This window comes from Anabrus simplex, chromosome 8 (assembly GCF_040414725.1).
Source record: "Anabrus simplex isolate iqAnaSimp1 chromosome 8, ASM4041472v1, whole genome shotgun sequence".
In the NCBI taxonomy this organism is placed as follows: Eukaryota; Metazoa; Arthropoda; class Insecta; order Orthoptera; family Tettigoniidae; genus Anabrus; species Anabrus simplex.
In genome coordinates this window covers 82,025,292-82,042,450 of record NC_090272.1, presented here as the reverse complement: position 1 = coordinate 82,042,450, position 17,159 = coordinate 82,025,292, and the positions used below count along the sequence as shown (strand labels likewise).

Here is a 17,159-nt window from a genome sequence, read left to right as displayed (position 1 = left end):
CAGGAAGAACAAAACTTGAGGCTGCAGAAATGTGTAAGAATTACAAAAAACAAGTTGGACGGATAAAAAAGCAAATGACCTTGTTTTGAAGACCATAAAAGAGGATCTATGTTTTACAAAGAAGAGGAAAACAAAGTTCCCTTGACAGTACTGAGACATGACTCTCTTCTCCAAACCATCATTAAGGGTAAAGTACTGGGAAAGAAATGCAGGGGACGACCAAGGATGCCATACATCAGGAACTCCGTTGGTGAACTGGCATGTGGTTCATACAGAAACATGAAGAGGCTAGTACAAGGTCATCAGATACGGCTACCACGGCAAGTCATTGCCTTCAGTAGATATGAAAAACACACACACAAAAAAAAAATCGTTCATGCAGAAATTCAGACAGACTCAGCTTCAGGAAGAAAGTGCTTTAATCCAGGAACAGATTTAGCACCAGAGCATACCATTCGTTCTTAAATGGAAGTAATTTCCTCTAAATTTAGCCTTCTCTGTCACAATGAATAAGTCACCAGCATAAACATTAAAGTTGGGATAAATCTCCCAACTCCAGTGTTTTGGACAGTTCAGGAGTACGCAGATCCATAGATGTCAAAGTACAACTCTGAGCTACAACTGCACTCAATATGGTTTGTAAGGAAATACTACAATACCTGATCTGATTTAATCTGAATGCAGCATATAACCTGGGAAGTGTAACTTTTACTTATAAGGTAAATATTAATAGTCCATTTAGAATTTCCAATTAGTTTATATATAGTATTTATTTTCACTGTCAAAGACAGGCTTATGTACTAGTGTAATAATAAAGCGCAGTAATAAAAATACAAATCATTGTACAACAGTGCTACCTACGTCAATTTGGACAGCCGAGCGTCATGCGTACGCAGATACAGGTAAGAAGTAAATAATATTTAAAATTACTTTTTACTGTTTCAAGGCAAAAAAACCTATGTTTTTCATAATGAGGAAACTTGTCTAATTCGAAAAAATAAAAATAAGTGGTCCCTTGCAATTCCGCTTTGAGCAAGTTTTACTGTAGTAGTTGCAGGTACAATATAAGTAGATTGTAGGCTTTACAGCACTTGTGTTCACAGAGTAAGGAGACACAAGCAGGTGGGGATTGGTATGGTACATAGCGAGTCAGAATGCTTTTGAGATTTTGGAAGAAGATCACTGGAGTAGGGTGAGGTCGAGAGAAGAGCGAATGTTTGTTTCAAAATGCGCAATTTTGTGGAGATCATAATGGTATATGGTTATGAAGAGTACTGGATTAGGTTCATGGGGATTCTGGGGACAGGGTTCATGGTTCAGGCAATTTGGTGGTCCTGTTAGCTTTCTCACCAATCATTTATAAGAATAAAAATTTTGGTTCATAAACATTCCTGTATATTATTCAGACCTCAACCAGGTTTCAAATACTGCACTGCTACACTAAAATACTGTAACAACATGCTCCAGTATTTAGTAAAAAACATTATTCAATCTGGGGATTACAATAGGGGAAATGAAAGATCAATAATACATATAGCATTATAATCTTAGATCATCTGTACAAATTATTCCTCTCACATATATGCACAAAATTTTAGTGAACATATTAAAATTACAAACTTAACCAACATAAAAATGCTTATGGCAAGATACGGGCCTCTGTAACAAGAATACTATTGTTTGATGTGGGGCAAATGTATCACCAGCTCATGCGAGGTAAATTCTTCATTAACTCTTCAATGCCAACAGTTGTGCATGGTACGGATCAGAAAGGCCTTAATTAATCCCACTCTCATAGTCGGAGTTTAAAGGTATGCCAATTTTGTGGCCCCAAGTTATTAGGCAGGGGAGGAGGGAAGTTACTGTTCCAATAATAAAGAAATATAAACAGTGGAACTTCTTTCGATGGACAGATTCGAGTCCTACTACAACACCAAACTAAATTATTTAAGTAGGCCTAATGCACAAAAATCTGTTAATTTAATCAAGATGAATAATAATGTGCAATTCCACAAACTTTGAAAAAAGAAATTCTCTTGGTAACAATTTAACTAATAATAATAGATCTGAGAGAATGAAAAAAGCATTGGGCTGACAGCAAACTGAAAATTCCTTTTTATTATAAAATTGACTAAAGTGGTCCAATGAAGGCCACAATATGTAAATAAAAACATAAAAATACGTACAGCCTCACTATCCGTGCACAGGCATTTTTGACTAATACCATTTAGGTGCCTACTTGCTAATTTCGATATTCTGTATTACACTACTGTATGGTAGAGAAATATGAACTTTTTTGTTTGACCTATGGCTGAAATAAATTTTATTCAGTTTTGAATAATGAATGTCACCAGAAATCTTTCAAATGCAGTTTTTTTTTTTAACAAGTTGTTTTACGTTGTACCAACACTGATAGGTCTTATGGTGATGATGGGATAGAAAAGAGCTGGGAGTGGTAAGGAAGCATCAGTGGCCTTAATTAAAGTACAGCCCTGGTGTGCCTGGGTGAAAATGGGAAACCACAGAAGACCATCTTCAGGGCTGCCGACAGTGTGGTACTAACCCACATCTTCTGAATGCAAGCCAACAAATGTGCGTCCCTATCTGCACGGCCAACTCACTTTAAATGCTGATATGAGATGGAGTGCATAATGGACATTTTTCTGTCCTGCCAACCAGGAATGAGTTAGCTGGAAAATTTATATATAATTTTTTTGCAAATGAGATAAAGTCTCCCATAGTGCATCGGCACTACCGGTGGCTCCAAGTAGCCTATGCAGTGGCCTCCACGGTATGCACTAGCCATGTGTCTTGGTAGGTGTGCTATTTACCAACTGATGAGCCCAGCTTAGCACACTGGGGCGAAATGCTGGCAACCAGGAATGAGTTAGCTGGAAAATGGACAATGTCCAATAAGGGACCAACTATAGTCATTCAGGACAAATATTTCAGGTTCCCTATGGGAATCAACATCTATATACAAGGTGGCACATGGCATGCTGATTTTTTGTCTTCACAAGTTGCTTTACGTCGTACCGACACTGATAAGTCTTATGAGGATGATGGGATAGAAAAGGGCTGGGAGTGATAAGGAAGCATCAGTGGCCTTACTTAAAGTACAGCCCTGGTAAGCCTGGTGTGAAAATGGGAAACCACAGAAGACCATCTTCAGGACTGCCGACAGTGTGGTTCGGACCCACGTCTTCCAAATGCAAGCCAACAACTGCACGCCCCTATCTGCATGGGCAACTCACTTTAAATATTGATATGACACCATAACACTCAACATTTACTAGGGAAAAGAAAATGACGTGTGTTTACTACTGGTCTCAAGGGACACATGAACGACATAATTTTGTCCCAAAAATTAGTTTCTTTGGACATCAGCTGTCACATTTAAGCACTCTCAATACCAACTGACCAGGATGGATTTCAATCCTACAACACAAGCAGAGAAGACAAGTTCATAAGGTAAAATGTTATACAGCCATCCAGGAATGAAGTGGCCTCCGGCTGATAGGGCTCAAAGTTCAATTCCTGTCTGGGCTGGGAAGTTTAGCCACACGTAGTTAATTCCTCTGGCTAGGAAAAACAATCTTGTTCATCCAAAGATTTTGTAACAAACTTCTTTGGTTGAAAAATCCCTCCAGCATTAACCACAATATCTACAGAGCCAGTCTTCTTATCTTCTACCAATTATGGTTGAATCCAAAATTTTAACTTAGGGTGGTGGTATTTCTTGTCTGGTATGGTACTGCCTCCTTAACTTTTCTTTTTTATTCAAAAGGCTTTCCTGTTTGATCATTAACACATTTAATTAAGTTACCATTTAACTGCAGAGGCTTGCATTTATAACAGGCATTGCATTGTTCATTTTTCCAGCAAGTTTTAGATTGGATCATACATTTATATTTAACAAGAAATCAACATTAATACTCCATTGTAAATTTTCATGATTCATGGATTAAAAAGAAGTATCATGCTTCTATAAATGCATGCAGTTACATTACGATCTATATAAAGAAGTGTAGAAAACCATTCGTACAGTACAGCCAAATTAAATTCACAGTGAATGCTAAGTTTCTTTATCAAAATATGGCAGTTTATGAATAATCACTGGCAATAACATAATTTTCTTGGTACAATATTTTGAATGAGCAGCAGAAGTCATTAAACAAACTGACAAAGGTTTTATAACCATAGCTGCCAATCCAAATATAGATCAATCCATAAATTTTTATTTTTATTTTTTAAATGTTGCACCAACACAGATAGATCTTATGGCGATGATGGGATAGGAAAGGGCGAGGTGTGGGAAGGAAGCAATCATGGCCTTAATTAAGGTGCAGCCCCAGCATTTGTCTGGTGTGCAAATGGGAAACCACAGAAAACCATCTTCAGGGCTGCCGACAGTGGGGTTTGAACCCACTACCTCCTGAACACAAGCTGATAGCTATGACCCAAGCCTTGCAACCATTTACTTTGTCGTTAAGTTTTGAAAGATAATAAGCTCGAGACATAACTTTCAGTGTGTGCATCTTTAACATGTTCCTGACCCTAGCGCATGACTGTTTCCATTCCAGTCCAAAGCACCTGACAGCAATAACTGTCGTTATCTAGCATCCATGGACCTTTCTTGCAATTTCACAGTATGTATTGCTTGTATTAGCATACTGTAGAATTAAGAAGGCTTGGGAACAAAAGAAGAGCAAAATTCAGATTCAAATTGTCGATCAGCTGATTATGTTATGATCATGGCTGCCTACACTACAGCAGATATTGGAAGTGAAATCGATCAATATAGATGATGAAATCTTTTAAAAGGGGTAGAATGGAAAATTTAGTGAATGAATAAGATTATACTGAAATTAATAACAGAGCATAACTAGGGTGGGACAGTCAGGTAATGCCCTGAGTGCCACTTTGAGAGAGGGAGGGCTGGGAGATGCATTTTGACTGTAATAAATAAACTAGAATGAACTAACTTTAATGAAATAATTGATTACTTTGCTGCAGTACAAGCAAGAAAACTATTAATTTTTAGTTTCTTCAGTTTTGTTTTCATTAAAACCAAATTAATTATGATATGTACTTAAAGATAAGCTAAAGACATTTGCAATTAAATCACATGTGATGTACAGTTTAAAATTTAAGTCTTTGTGTTTTTAAATACAATTTTAAGTGTACTAAATGCTATGCACTGTTTGCCTTACATAACCAAATTCTAGATTTTTAAGCAACATCCTAATATTTGGAGGGGGCGCCAAATCATGCCTTACCCTGGGCATTGTTTTACTTAGTTACACCACTGGCTTTTTGTATCGATAGAGTTTAAAAGTACAATAAAATAATTCTTACAGCTAATCTGAATATCAAAAGATAATCACAGATTTGAGTGTTTAAAAAAAGGTTTTCCTAAAAAATAAGGAAAACTTTCACATTATGAAAAGCACAGATCTTAAAGCTAGTAACTGCAACTTCATAAATTTATACGAACTTAATTATGTTTTTAGGTACAAACGTACAGTAATAAGAGTTTTTTTTAACTTACTCCGAGATGATTACACAACCTCTTTCATTTTAGGCAATAATATGTTGGTTAAGTTACGTAATCCACGATAAAATACATTTATCATGGTAAGTTTTTGTGAGTTTATTAGTTTCAAACGTACACAAAAAAATAACAATCATACTTTCCCAACACAATCCACTTAAGGTCACTCCATTGTCACTATTTCTGAAATATAACACTTGTTTCTGAAGGATATAGACTACGACTGTTTTGGGAAAACAACAAAACACAACACATTCACTACAGTGTCAACTGACTTGTACTTCATATAATTATTTACAACGATGAGAACAGGGTAAGAAATACCATGATGTCGAGGGCAACAATTCTTGTCCCACACACAAAAGCACAACAAATACGAGGGTTTAGTCAACTTCCATCTCAACTGTTTCTGATTTTGAATCATCTTTCTTCTCCTCTTCTTTTTGTTTTTCCTTTGACTTCTTTTCTTCATGCTCCTCTTTGACCTTTGTATCATGCTGATGTTGCTGCTCTTCACTTGGCTTCTCCTTACCTTCCTTCTTGCCATTTGTATATTCAGCCTTCTTTTCAGAGCGGTTTTCACCCTTAACAGTATCTGCACTTGGGCTTGACCTCTTTGCAGAATGTCCACTTTCTGTCTTGACTCGTACTTCACTAACCTCTGTGTCATGAGAAAGCACTGGGGTGATTTTTCTATGGATATCCTTCAAAGTTCCGTAGTAAGCGTCAGCACTTGCCTGCAGAGAAGAAAATAGCCAAAATTACTTAGTAAATTGTGAACAAAATCTCCACACTTATATGCCATGCTTCTAAAGAGAATAAGGGCTGAATTCATAGTCAGCACTTATACATAAGTGGAACCCTTAAGTAATAAGGGATCACTTATAATAAGTATTCACTTATATGAGTTTACATTTCATAGACAGCACTTACAGAGCTAACTCACTGATACAGTAAGTATTCACTGGAGATGAGACAATGCTGTATATTATGCCCATGCTTCCTGGATCGTGTAGTTCTGGCTACCCAATAGTGGGATGATCTATCGTGTTTTGTTTATCAAAGGACATCACGCGACCACGCGCGACATCTTTTAGGTTAAAAGATCGTCTATATTGTATTTGATTATCGGAATGTATAATAAAACAGTGAGCTGAGATGGCACCTGCAAGAACTTGTGTCGAAGTACAGTATATGCACATAATATAGAACAAGCAGACCGACGCAGTTTCACGTCAGAATATGAATGACGTGGGGAAAACTTGTGGACAATGCGAAAATGCTCAGAGTCTAATTTTCTTCTTAATATTTTTATAGCGATCCAGGTACTCGATCCTATACAAATATTCATCAAAATGTAGAATATCTAGCCTGACAACGCTTTTAATGATTTGACAAATATATCCGTAGTCGTTATGTTGTAATAGGCCTAATTACTTCCCCAATCAAATGTAAATAGTATGTTTTGATGCGCGATGCCATAATTATAGAAACTTCTGATATAATCCGGCAAACGATTTGTTGACTAACCTCATATAATTAGCACAAATCAATCTTAAAATAAATGATGGTAGTGCAACACGTTTATTTTTCATAAGAACTATAGTTCATAGTTCTCTACTATTCCATAGGCCTACAGTCTTGATAACTTATCCACTTGTAATACGTTTGCAATTAATTAAGCGAAATACCGGTAATGAAGATGGTGATGATAATAATAATAACAATAATAACCTGAAATTAAGAGGTGGCATAAAGTCTCAAAACAATATATTCATTAATGGTTAGATAGTGAGTCCTCTAGAGGTTATGTTCACTCTCTCAATCGAAGGAACAAGAATATTCATAACTCTCACTTTACTAAAACGAAACCTTCTTTAAACTGTTGTCGCATTACATTTCGACAGGATTTTTCATCTCTACTGTATGCGCGGAAAGCATTCTGTGAATGAAATGCAACATTCAGTAAAATCATTATCCTCCATCTTGCTGCAACATAAGTGAGTCCCTTAAGTGTCTGCGGAACGTCCACTTATAGCAATAAGTGGGACACTTAAGTAGGTAATATGAAATGAAACCTGGCTTATAAGGGGCACTTATGTATAAGTGCTGTCTATAATAATAATAATAATAATAATAATAATAATAATAATAATAATAATAATAATAATCGTATGGCCTCAGCTACCGTGTGCAGACATTTCAATTTGACGCCATCTGGCTGTCTGCTCGTCAATTTCGACGTTCCGTTTTACTCTAGGCCACCACTAGATGGCAGACCGAGTAAACCGAAACTCTCTTGGGCGTCTATGGCTGAGATTTAATGAATTTTGTCGGGTAAACACCAAATGTGTCACCGAGATCTTTTACATGCCGACATCGTACGACGTGGAGTGTCGAATGGACTTTTTTCCACCCTTCAAAAATCCGACTACCTCTGCCGGGTTTGAACCCGCTATCTTGGGATCCGGAGGCCGACACTCTACCGCTGATCCACAGAGGCAGCTAGTGCTGTCTATGAATTCGACCCTAAGGAATGTACAGTCGAACCTGCCCTAACGGACACCCTTATTCAGCGGACACCTCCCTATACGGACAATTTTCCTCAGAACCGATTTTATTTTACAAAAGACAAGTGTTAAATTGGTCTCATTTAAGCAGACACCTCGAACTCCAGACAGCAGACATCGCCATTTGTCCCGTACACTTGATTTAGCAGACATTTTACACATTGCAGGACAATTTATTACGCTGGACCACATGTCATCCTTTCTTTTAAAATCATTCTTCAGACATTCCTTTTGAATGTTTGTACTATTTTGAGTGCAAGGGGAGAGAAGGTACATCAGAATGCAGTTCTACCTAGTGGTGTATAGGCCTATTCCAAGAATTCTAATTGCCCAGAAATACTGCCAGAGACTGTTGACTCACAAGTTACCTGGGGATTTTCTTCCCTTCATGCATCATTCTATTCATAACTTGGATTGTCGCTGATAAGGTCGAGCTCAGGTAGTCAACTTGAAAAGGAAAGGACAGTATAGGTACCAATTAGTGAGACAGAAATACTATAGCATTTCAGTTGTCTGTTAAACATGAGTAACAAGGGATTACTTCACGAAGCTGTAATGTTTTTAAATGATGTCAAATCAGTTATAATACCTCTCTATGAAATACTAACACAGAAATGACATCTATATATATAAAATAAGAGTTTTGTCTGTACATTGCTCAGAATTTGAAAAGAATGGTATTTCTGTATCGATCATGTGCACAGTAATAAGAAAATGCAGTTTTTACTTTTCCGTAATTTCTGTCTGTCTGTATGTACGTACATGCATCATGAGAAAACGGATGAAGAGAATTTAATAAAAATCGGTATGTAGAGTCGGGGAGCGAGCCGCTATAATCTAGGCTATAAATTATTTTATTCAGGCTGAGTGAAATGGTAGTTTAGGGGAAAGCCTAAAATTCAATTCTCAAATATTTATATTATTAGTAGCTTGCATCCGGGAGATAGTAGGTTCGAATCCCACTATCGGCAGCCCTGAAAATGGTTTTCCGTGGTTTCCCATTTTCACACCAGGCAAATGCTGGGGCTGTACCTTAATTAAGGCCACGGCTGCTTCCTTCCAACTCCTAGGCCTTTCCTATCCCATCGTCGCCATAAGACCTATCTGTGTCGGTGCGACGTAAAGCCCCTAGCAAAAAAAAAAAAAAAAAGAAAATATATTATTAGTGGTCATATCGATAAATACTACATAACTAAAGTTATATAGAATTAATTTTCTGATCATTTACGTCTTATGCATTTTTACCTACCGGCTATGATAACACAGATATTCATGATTTTGTAGTTTTGTTGCTAAGTCCATATCAACGCCTAACCACGAGAAAATGGGTTAACAGAATTTAATGAAAACCACTATACAGAGTCGGGGAATAAGAAACTACAGTCTAGGCTGTAAATAATTTTATTCGCCCGAGATGAAATGGTAGTTTAGGGGAAGGCGCCTAAAATTTAATTTTTAACTCATTGCGGACCGTGGACGGCGTAAGACGTTTAAGCTTGCTCCTATGCTGCGGGCCGCGGACGGCGTAAGACGTTTAATGTTCCGCGCTAAGCAATGCTGTTTATATTCGTCATCTATGTAGTCTTACGCCTTAGTCAGCGTTACTGGTTGTAGCAGGAAGTTGGTTTACCTTTTTGAGATAACCCTAGCGTTGAGTGGGCTCATGTTATCTTAGCTGTTTTAGCGGGAATATCTCAGCACTTCCTCGCGCGTCAAGTCGGTACTTGAGATTTCAATGCAGTGCGTGTCGTTCTTACCGAGTGTAGTATAATGGCTTATAAAACAAAGTTTCTTACGGAAGATAAATTATTAGATATTGTTCACAATGATTATTCTGGTGATGAACTTATTCCTCAAATAGACTCAGATAGTGAAAGTGAGAGTGACGAGGAAATTCCGATTCCCAAATCCGATAGGCCTATAGAGGAAGGTGAAGTGCCTGATACATATCATCCTAGTTATTGTCCACCTGTTCCACTATTTACAGAGAATTCAGTTATAAATATTCAAATAGAAAATAAGCAGGATATTTTGAGTTACGTGAGTATTTTCATGAATGATGAATTTTATCAGTATGTGTGTGAGCAGACCAATCTATACGCGAGTCAAGTGATAAGTGCGGCGCCCCGGCCTTTCACAAAGAATTTGATCATGCAATCGTGGAAACTGATTAGTCCAAAATCCTGATATAAAAATATACTGGACCGAAGACCCTGTTTTTCATACTCTGATATTTTCTAAAACAATGTTCCGAATACGCTTCCTTCATATTATTTCATTTCTTCACTTCAGTGACAGTAATCATTATGCCGAAAATACAGATAGGCTGTATAAAATTAGATGTATTTTGAAGCCCGTGACACCAGATATCACACCCTAAATATTTACTAGAGGTAAGCACGAAGTATCATTTTTGTAACATTCATAGTTTAGGAGTAATTGTAAATTTTATTAAGTGATGCACGTCAAGAGTGTCGGGCATGAAAATGGCTGGTCCAGGCATTCAAGTGTCCCGCTCAGAAGCAGGTACTGAACGTGTTAAATACCGGTACCTATGTTATTGGTGCTATCGAAAAGTACTGTGATAGTACATATATCACACCCCCGAATTATATGTAGAAGTTAGAGATATTATTGTCAGTATTCGATTTATTATTATTATTATTATTATTATTATTATTATTATTATTATTATTATTATTACTACTATTATTATCATTATTATTATCAGTATTTCATTTGTATAATTTGCCATTTATATTGGTAAGCTGGAAGATTTCCACATATATAGGTATGAGTAATTTGTTTTGCACGAGTGGGAAAACATTGCTTTAATAACTCTGGTAATTTGGTTGAGTCATGTGGATACCCCAGTGTTTGTTGTGATGTACTTGTGTTGGGATATTCAATGAGTCATGTATATATCCCAGCCTGATGAGATGAGCTTGTTGTTGTATTAGGAAAGTTTGGTGACTCATGGAATATACTCCAGAGTTTGTTTATCTCTTGGGAGAAAGGAGAAGTTCAGGGCATGTCTTGACAAGAGGTTCACTCATGATTGGCTGGCAAGCACCAATCCAGACGTATCATCTGAGAGGAGGGGGATGTTGATGTCTATAAAGGTTGATCATACGGCGGCAACCGGGGTGATTGTAAAGGAACGAGAAGGAAGATAACTACAACCAGTGACACTGTATAAGAGAACTACAACTGACGCAATGTACGGGAAGGAATTGGTGCTGATACACGGTACTGGAGTGACACGGCTGCAATGGACTGGACTTCAAACGTTCGTGGAGCGTAGTCTTGTTATGTTCGTGGAAAGTGGATGATTGTGGAGAGTGCTTGCGCATTAAGTATTGTAGCACTTGTGGCGGCCTAGCATTATATGTTGGTGAAAGCTATCTCAGACTTTCCATAAATTTATGTTGAGGATCGACAGACGTGTGTATATATCTTTACAACAAGTGTTAAAATATGTGAACACAGTAGTACAAGGTACAGTATCTGTGTGATGTGATAACTGCCGATTATGAGAATCGGTAAGTCGAATTGATATAGAGACAGTGAAGGGTATTTATCTTCATACATGTACATTGTTCATCGGACTATCTACAAATGGTAGCTTAGTTCTCGCTTTCGTTTTCCCACGATTTTCATTATTGTTGTTGTTGTAAATATGGAGTCTTCCAGCAATATTTTATGTGTGTATTATATGTATAATGTTGTATGTTGATGAGGTGCTCACGCACGGAATCTGTTAAGAATATAGTTAGCTATTTTAGAATCAGTGTTATTGATGAACCTAGGTGCAGTTCCTACCTAATTAGTCGTTTTCAGGAGGTTAGGTAAGGCCTGCAGCAGATGTACCAGTATGCAGCATTATGTACACGCCCTGGGATATACAGTTTATCATGCTCTTATCTAAATTCGATGGATCCATTCTGGTGAACTCTGGCGCCCATATTACAGACATTTCGGTTAATTATGCTTATTAATTTTATTAAGTTTTTGAGTAATTTTATTTATATATTTTTATTTATGATTTTATTTAATATTATCATCAAAAAGTTACAGTACTACATAACAAAAGTTATAGACAATACCATTTCCGATCATTTATGTTTCATTCAGTTTTACTGTACCGACTATGATAAGAGTGGTATTTCAGAAGGCCTACAATATCGAAAGCGCATAACACTGATCAACAATAACTTTACATTGACCATTGTTTGTTGTGATGTTCTTCGTTTCTTATGGTCCCGCTCAACTCCGATAGATGGGATTACTACTGCGTACCGAGTAAAACAGCCCGACTGAACATTGGCGGGAAATAGCTGGGGAGTTGGAAAACTTTCTTCTTTACCATGCCATTCCTCTGGTTCATGTACCCTCCGTGGCTCAGACGACAGCGCGTCGGCCTCTCACCGCTGGTAACCGTGGTTCAAATCCCGGTCACTCCATGTGAGATTTGTGCTGGACAAAGCGGAGGCGGGGCATGTTTTTCTACAGGTACTCCGGTTTTCCCTGTCATCTTTCATTCTAGCAACACTCTCCAGTCTCATTTCATAGCATCTATCAGTCATTAATGTATCACTGGGAGTGGCGACCCCATCGTACTAATAGCCTATGCTTCATTTATTACGTCCCTGACCCGGTCAATGACTGGAAAACAGGTTGTAGGTTTTCATTTTCCTCTGGTTCATACATTTTCTGATACTGCAGGTACGTAACACACTGGTTCATCATAGTATTCCAGTTATTCAATCCCTACTCTGACGCGCTATTTTGAATAAGCTGTATGCACACTTACGGCAGAGGCTCACTTAGTAGTAGTAGTAGTAGTAGTAGTAGTAGTAGTAGTAGTAGTAGTAGTATGACATGGTCTAGAATGACTATGTAAGCCTATTTCAAATTATAGCACCACAATTCACTAAATAACTCAAAAGTCAACCCTGAAAAGAGCCGTTTCTTAAGAAAAGGTTCTTCCTCTTCACTTTTATTAAATTCTACATTCATTTAATTCCAAATTAGCAGTGAAGAGGGGGCTTCTCCTCTGGCTTGGAGGAAAAAATTGCCTCCAAATGAGATAGATTTTTCCGTTGCCATTGTAGTGAATTGAGATTTTCCGACTCATCGGGTACTCCTCGGAAACAGATTAGTAAAAAGGCATAGTTTTTGCCCTGGGACTCTCCACTATTCACCTTCCCCCCACTCCACCCCGCACTGCAGAAAAAAGACGAAGAGTGTTCACGGATCAGAACTGTCTGCGACTTCGTCATTCCATTCATTTGATGAAGTATTTCATATGACAGTATTGCTTTTAATCACGCCATTCCTACTGACGTCATTGCAGTGACCTATGTTCATTTCAGTTGGAAAAACCACTAAGACAGTCTTTCTGAGGATGTAAAATGGCTGGTGGAGAGTGAGTGTCTGCCATTATAATGAAAACTCCCCAACCTGGTGGTGACTGATGGTAGGCAAGCGGGCCTATCATTACAATGAAAATTCCCTAACACAGTTTTCATATGAGAAAAGACGTTTGGTGACTTCCCCGTCGCGTTTCTAGGGTAACGTTAAGAGCCACGCAATTTAATACAATCTTGCTCACAACGTGTACACTACCTAACCTAGAATTCTGTATACAATGTAGAATTCTGTAGCGAAGCACGGGTACATCAGCTAGTAGATAATAAATATAAAGATATGTATGCTTATATTTAAGGTGTATGTTCTTTGCCGTTAAAATGTTCGATTATTTTTTACAAACTTATTTTAGCGGACACCTCTCGTAACGGACATTTTTCCTCGGAACCGACGGTGTCCGCAGAAGGGAGGTTCAACTGTACTAATTTTATGAGAAAATAGACTTGTAGTAGCATATTAAACTATTCATTAGTACTTTACTACTCTAGTGAATAATTCATGTGTTACCAAATATAGCAAAGATTTAAAGAGAACTTAATGATCTACCTATTCAATACAATACAATTTGTTGTTCAGATTAAGTTACAACATATTATTTATTCTGTATTAGTTTCGATGCTGATGTGCGTCATCTTCAGCCGATCGTGAAAATGGGCAATCGTACAAAAATTACATATAAACAATATAAAATACAAGTTACATATCACTATAACAATACTCTAAAAACGAACAGTTCCTAAATAAATTGACAATAATGACTATGTTTATCTTCATTTTCAACAAGAAAGTTCTTGAGAGTCGAAAGAAAGAAAGAAAGAAAGATCAACACTCAGACTTATATACAGTAAAACCTTGTTAAGACATTTATTTCTGCAAGGGACGACAAAAATGAATGCGTAAAGTGAGAAAACGTACTACTGAATATACAAATAAAAACTATTCAACAGGATACGGAAAACTAGATACGATTTTTTCCGACACGAAGGCATTTAAATTTATTAAAGGAAACTATTTAAAATAGTTCATGTTGGGTCCATATTAAACTATGCATTAGTACTTTACTACTCTAGTGAATAATTCATGTGTTACCAAATATAGGAAAGCTTTAAAGAGAACTTAATGATCTACCTTAATGATTGAAATTATTTAATCATACATGTTTCAGGAAAAATATCCACTCCTTTCATCAGTGATGTCAATTCAAGTTATAAAACAACATCTTTTGTTTTACTTACAATTTATTTGCTATTTGTTTTACGCCACACCGACACAGATAGGTCTTATGGCGACGATGGGATAGGAAAGGCTTAGGAATGGGAAGGAAGCAGCCTTGGCCTTAATTAAGGTACAGCCCCAGCATTTGCCTGGTATGAAAATGGGAAACCATGGAAAACCATCTTCAGGGCTGCCGACAGTGGGGTTTGAACCCACTACCTCCTGGATGCAAACTCACAGCTGCATGCTCTTAACCGCACAGCCAACTCGCCCGGTACTTAAAATTTAAAGGAGTAATGTATCCTAATTCACTATATCCATGAATAAAGAAACTAATGAAATATTAAAATGATCATTCCATAAAATATAATATTTTGATGAATTGAAATGAGAATACCTAAATAAATTTAAGATCTTCAAGTTTTTCTTCTTTTTTCTTCCTTTTCTTCCTTAAATGATCAAAAAAGCAAGTCTATACAATGGGTTCTCTTCTGTACTTCTTTCACTTAAACTTGATTCAAGGTCATTTTTTAAACAAGATAAATTTCTAAACTTTCCAACACATTCATGAATTTTCCCTCTTTGGCTAATGTATTAACTCCATGTAGTTAGAAATGTCTGTAAATTTATGATTCTTTTCAATCATATGCTCTCCCATTGCTGAATATCTTTTATGTTTGACTGCATTAACATGCTCTTTGTACCTTATAGCCAAACTTCTTCCAGACTGTCCTATGTATCGTCTACATGTTTGGCAAGTCAATTTGTAAATTCCTGATTTATTAAATATACATTTATTCTCTATTTTATCTGAATTATCTTATTAGTATTATTATCTGTTTTATATGTGACATTTATGTTCCTTTTTCAGAAAATTTTAGCCAGTTGATAACAGTGCTTATTTCGAAAAGCTAGGACTGCTCATTTCTTTATCTCCTTTCGCTCCTTAATTAAAGTTGTTTTTAGTTCATTTTTCATTTTATTTATTCTATTAATATTTTTTCTGGAGTATCCATTGTTATGAGCAATTTGGTGGATTATATTTATCTCTCTATTATAATCCTTCCTAGATATAGGTATGTTCATAGCTCTATTAATTACGCTGTAAATTGTTGCCTTTTTATGTTGACCTGGATGATTGCAGTCATTTCTGATAATAGTATCTGTCTGGGTAGCTTTTCTGAAAATTTGAAAATCGAAATGACCAGAATTTTTAGTTTGTTAAATCTACATAACTTTAAAGTTCCATCATTTACAGCCATTGCCAAAGCTGAGCTCACATTAACAAAAAAAGGTGTTTTGTATCCTGATAGGATATTAGCGGTCACTCCTGAACTGCAAGCTAATGCATTGACAGCAGGTCACCCAAGTCAATTTGCCAATAATCTTGTGCAAGAAGTGTGCAACACACAACATCATTACAATATTTATACGGATGGATCCCGGATTAGCAAAGAAAAAGATGGCTGGCTTGTAGGATGTGCTTTTGTAGTGCTACAGAATAACAGTGAGGTGCATGCTGAAAAATTTAGACTATCTCCCTCATGTTCAGTCTTTCAAGCCAAATTGTGCGCTATACAACAGGCAGTTATGTGGATTAAAAAACACAATTGTGCTGCACAAATATTGAGTGACTCTCAGGCAGCTTTGAGAGCAATCCAAGAAAAATATAACTTTCATCCTGTAGCTGTTAATATAAGATCACACATATTAGGCTACAGTAACCATATCTGCATGAAATGGGTCCGAGGTCATGACGGAGTAGAAGGAAATGAGAGAGCTGATGAACTTGCCAAAGCAGGTACTACTTCTTCTGACGCCTTGTTGATATATGAAAAGTCTCCTTTGTCTCATGTAAAAAAGGAACTGAGGGAGTATACACAAGATATGTGGAACAACCAATGGATCACCAGCAATAATGGCCGGCTAACAAGAGAGTTGTTCTTTCCAAATATTCAAGACAGATTACAAAGTAGGTTTTGCAACATGAACATATTACAACTCAGTTTTTGACAGGACATGGAAAGTTTGGATCATACTTCAAGAGGTTTGGAATCAGTGTTCAGAAGCCCTACAGTTGTACCTGTGAAATGCAACAAACTGTTCCTCATCTCTTATTTGAGTGTCTGATTTTTAACAAGAGTAGATATGAATTATTAATGCATTTAAACATGTGTAATATAGAATACCAAGCACCTCTCACTATGGTATTTCAGAGAAGATGTTGTTATAAAGTGTTTGTTAAAATTCTCCATCTAATTTATAAGTCATCTCTATTTTAATTGAATTGTCATGTATTAACTTAGTCTCACTATCTATAGCCGTAATATACTACTTGTAAAATAGGGCTTGTAATGGGAAATTCAATAATAATAATAATAATAATAATA

At 36.8% G+C, this 17,159-nt stretch overlaps 1 protein-coding gene across 3 annotated transcripts in view; it reads right to left on the bottom strand.

Annotated features, from left to right (window-relative positions):
* Positions 1 to 1,525: 1,525 nt before the first annotated feature.
* LOC136878809 (cell division cycle and apoptosis regulator protein 1) overlaps positions 1,526 to 17,159 on the bottom strand; it is a 351,110-nt gene continuing 335,476 nt past the window's right edge. For all 3 annotated transcript variants that reach the window (XM_067152300.2, XM_067152302.2, XM_067152301.2), the window contains one exon: positions 1,526 to 6,291. In XM_067152300.2, the coding sequence (XP_067008401.2) occupies positions 5,938 to 6,291 (354 nt within the window). In that variant the 3' untranslated portion in view covers positions 1,526 to 5,937. The remainder of the gene's footprint in view (positions 6,292 to 17,159) is intronic.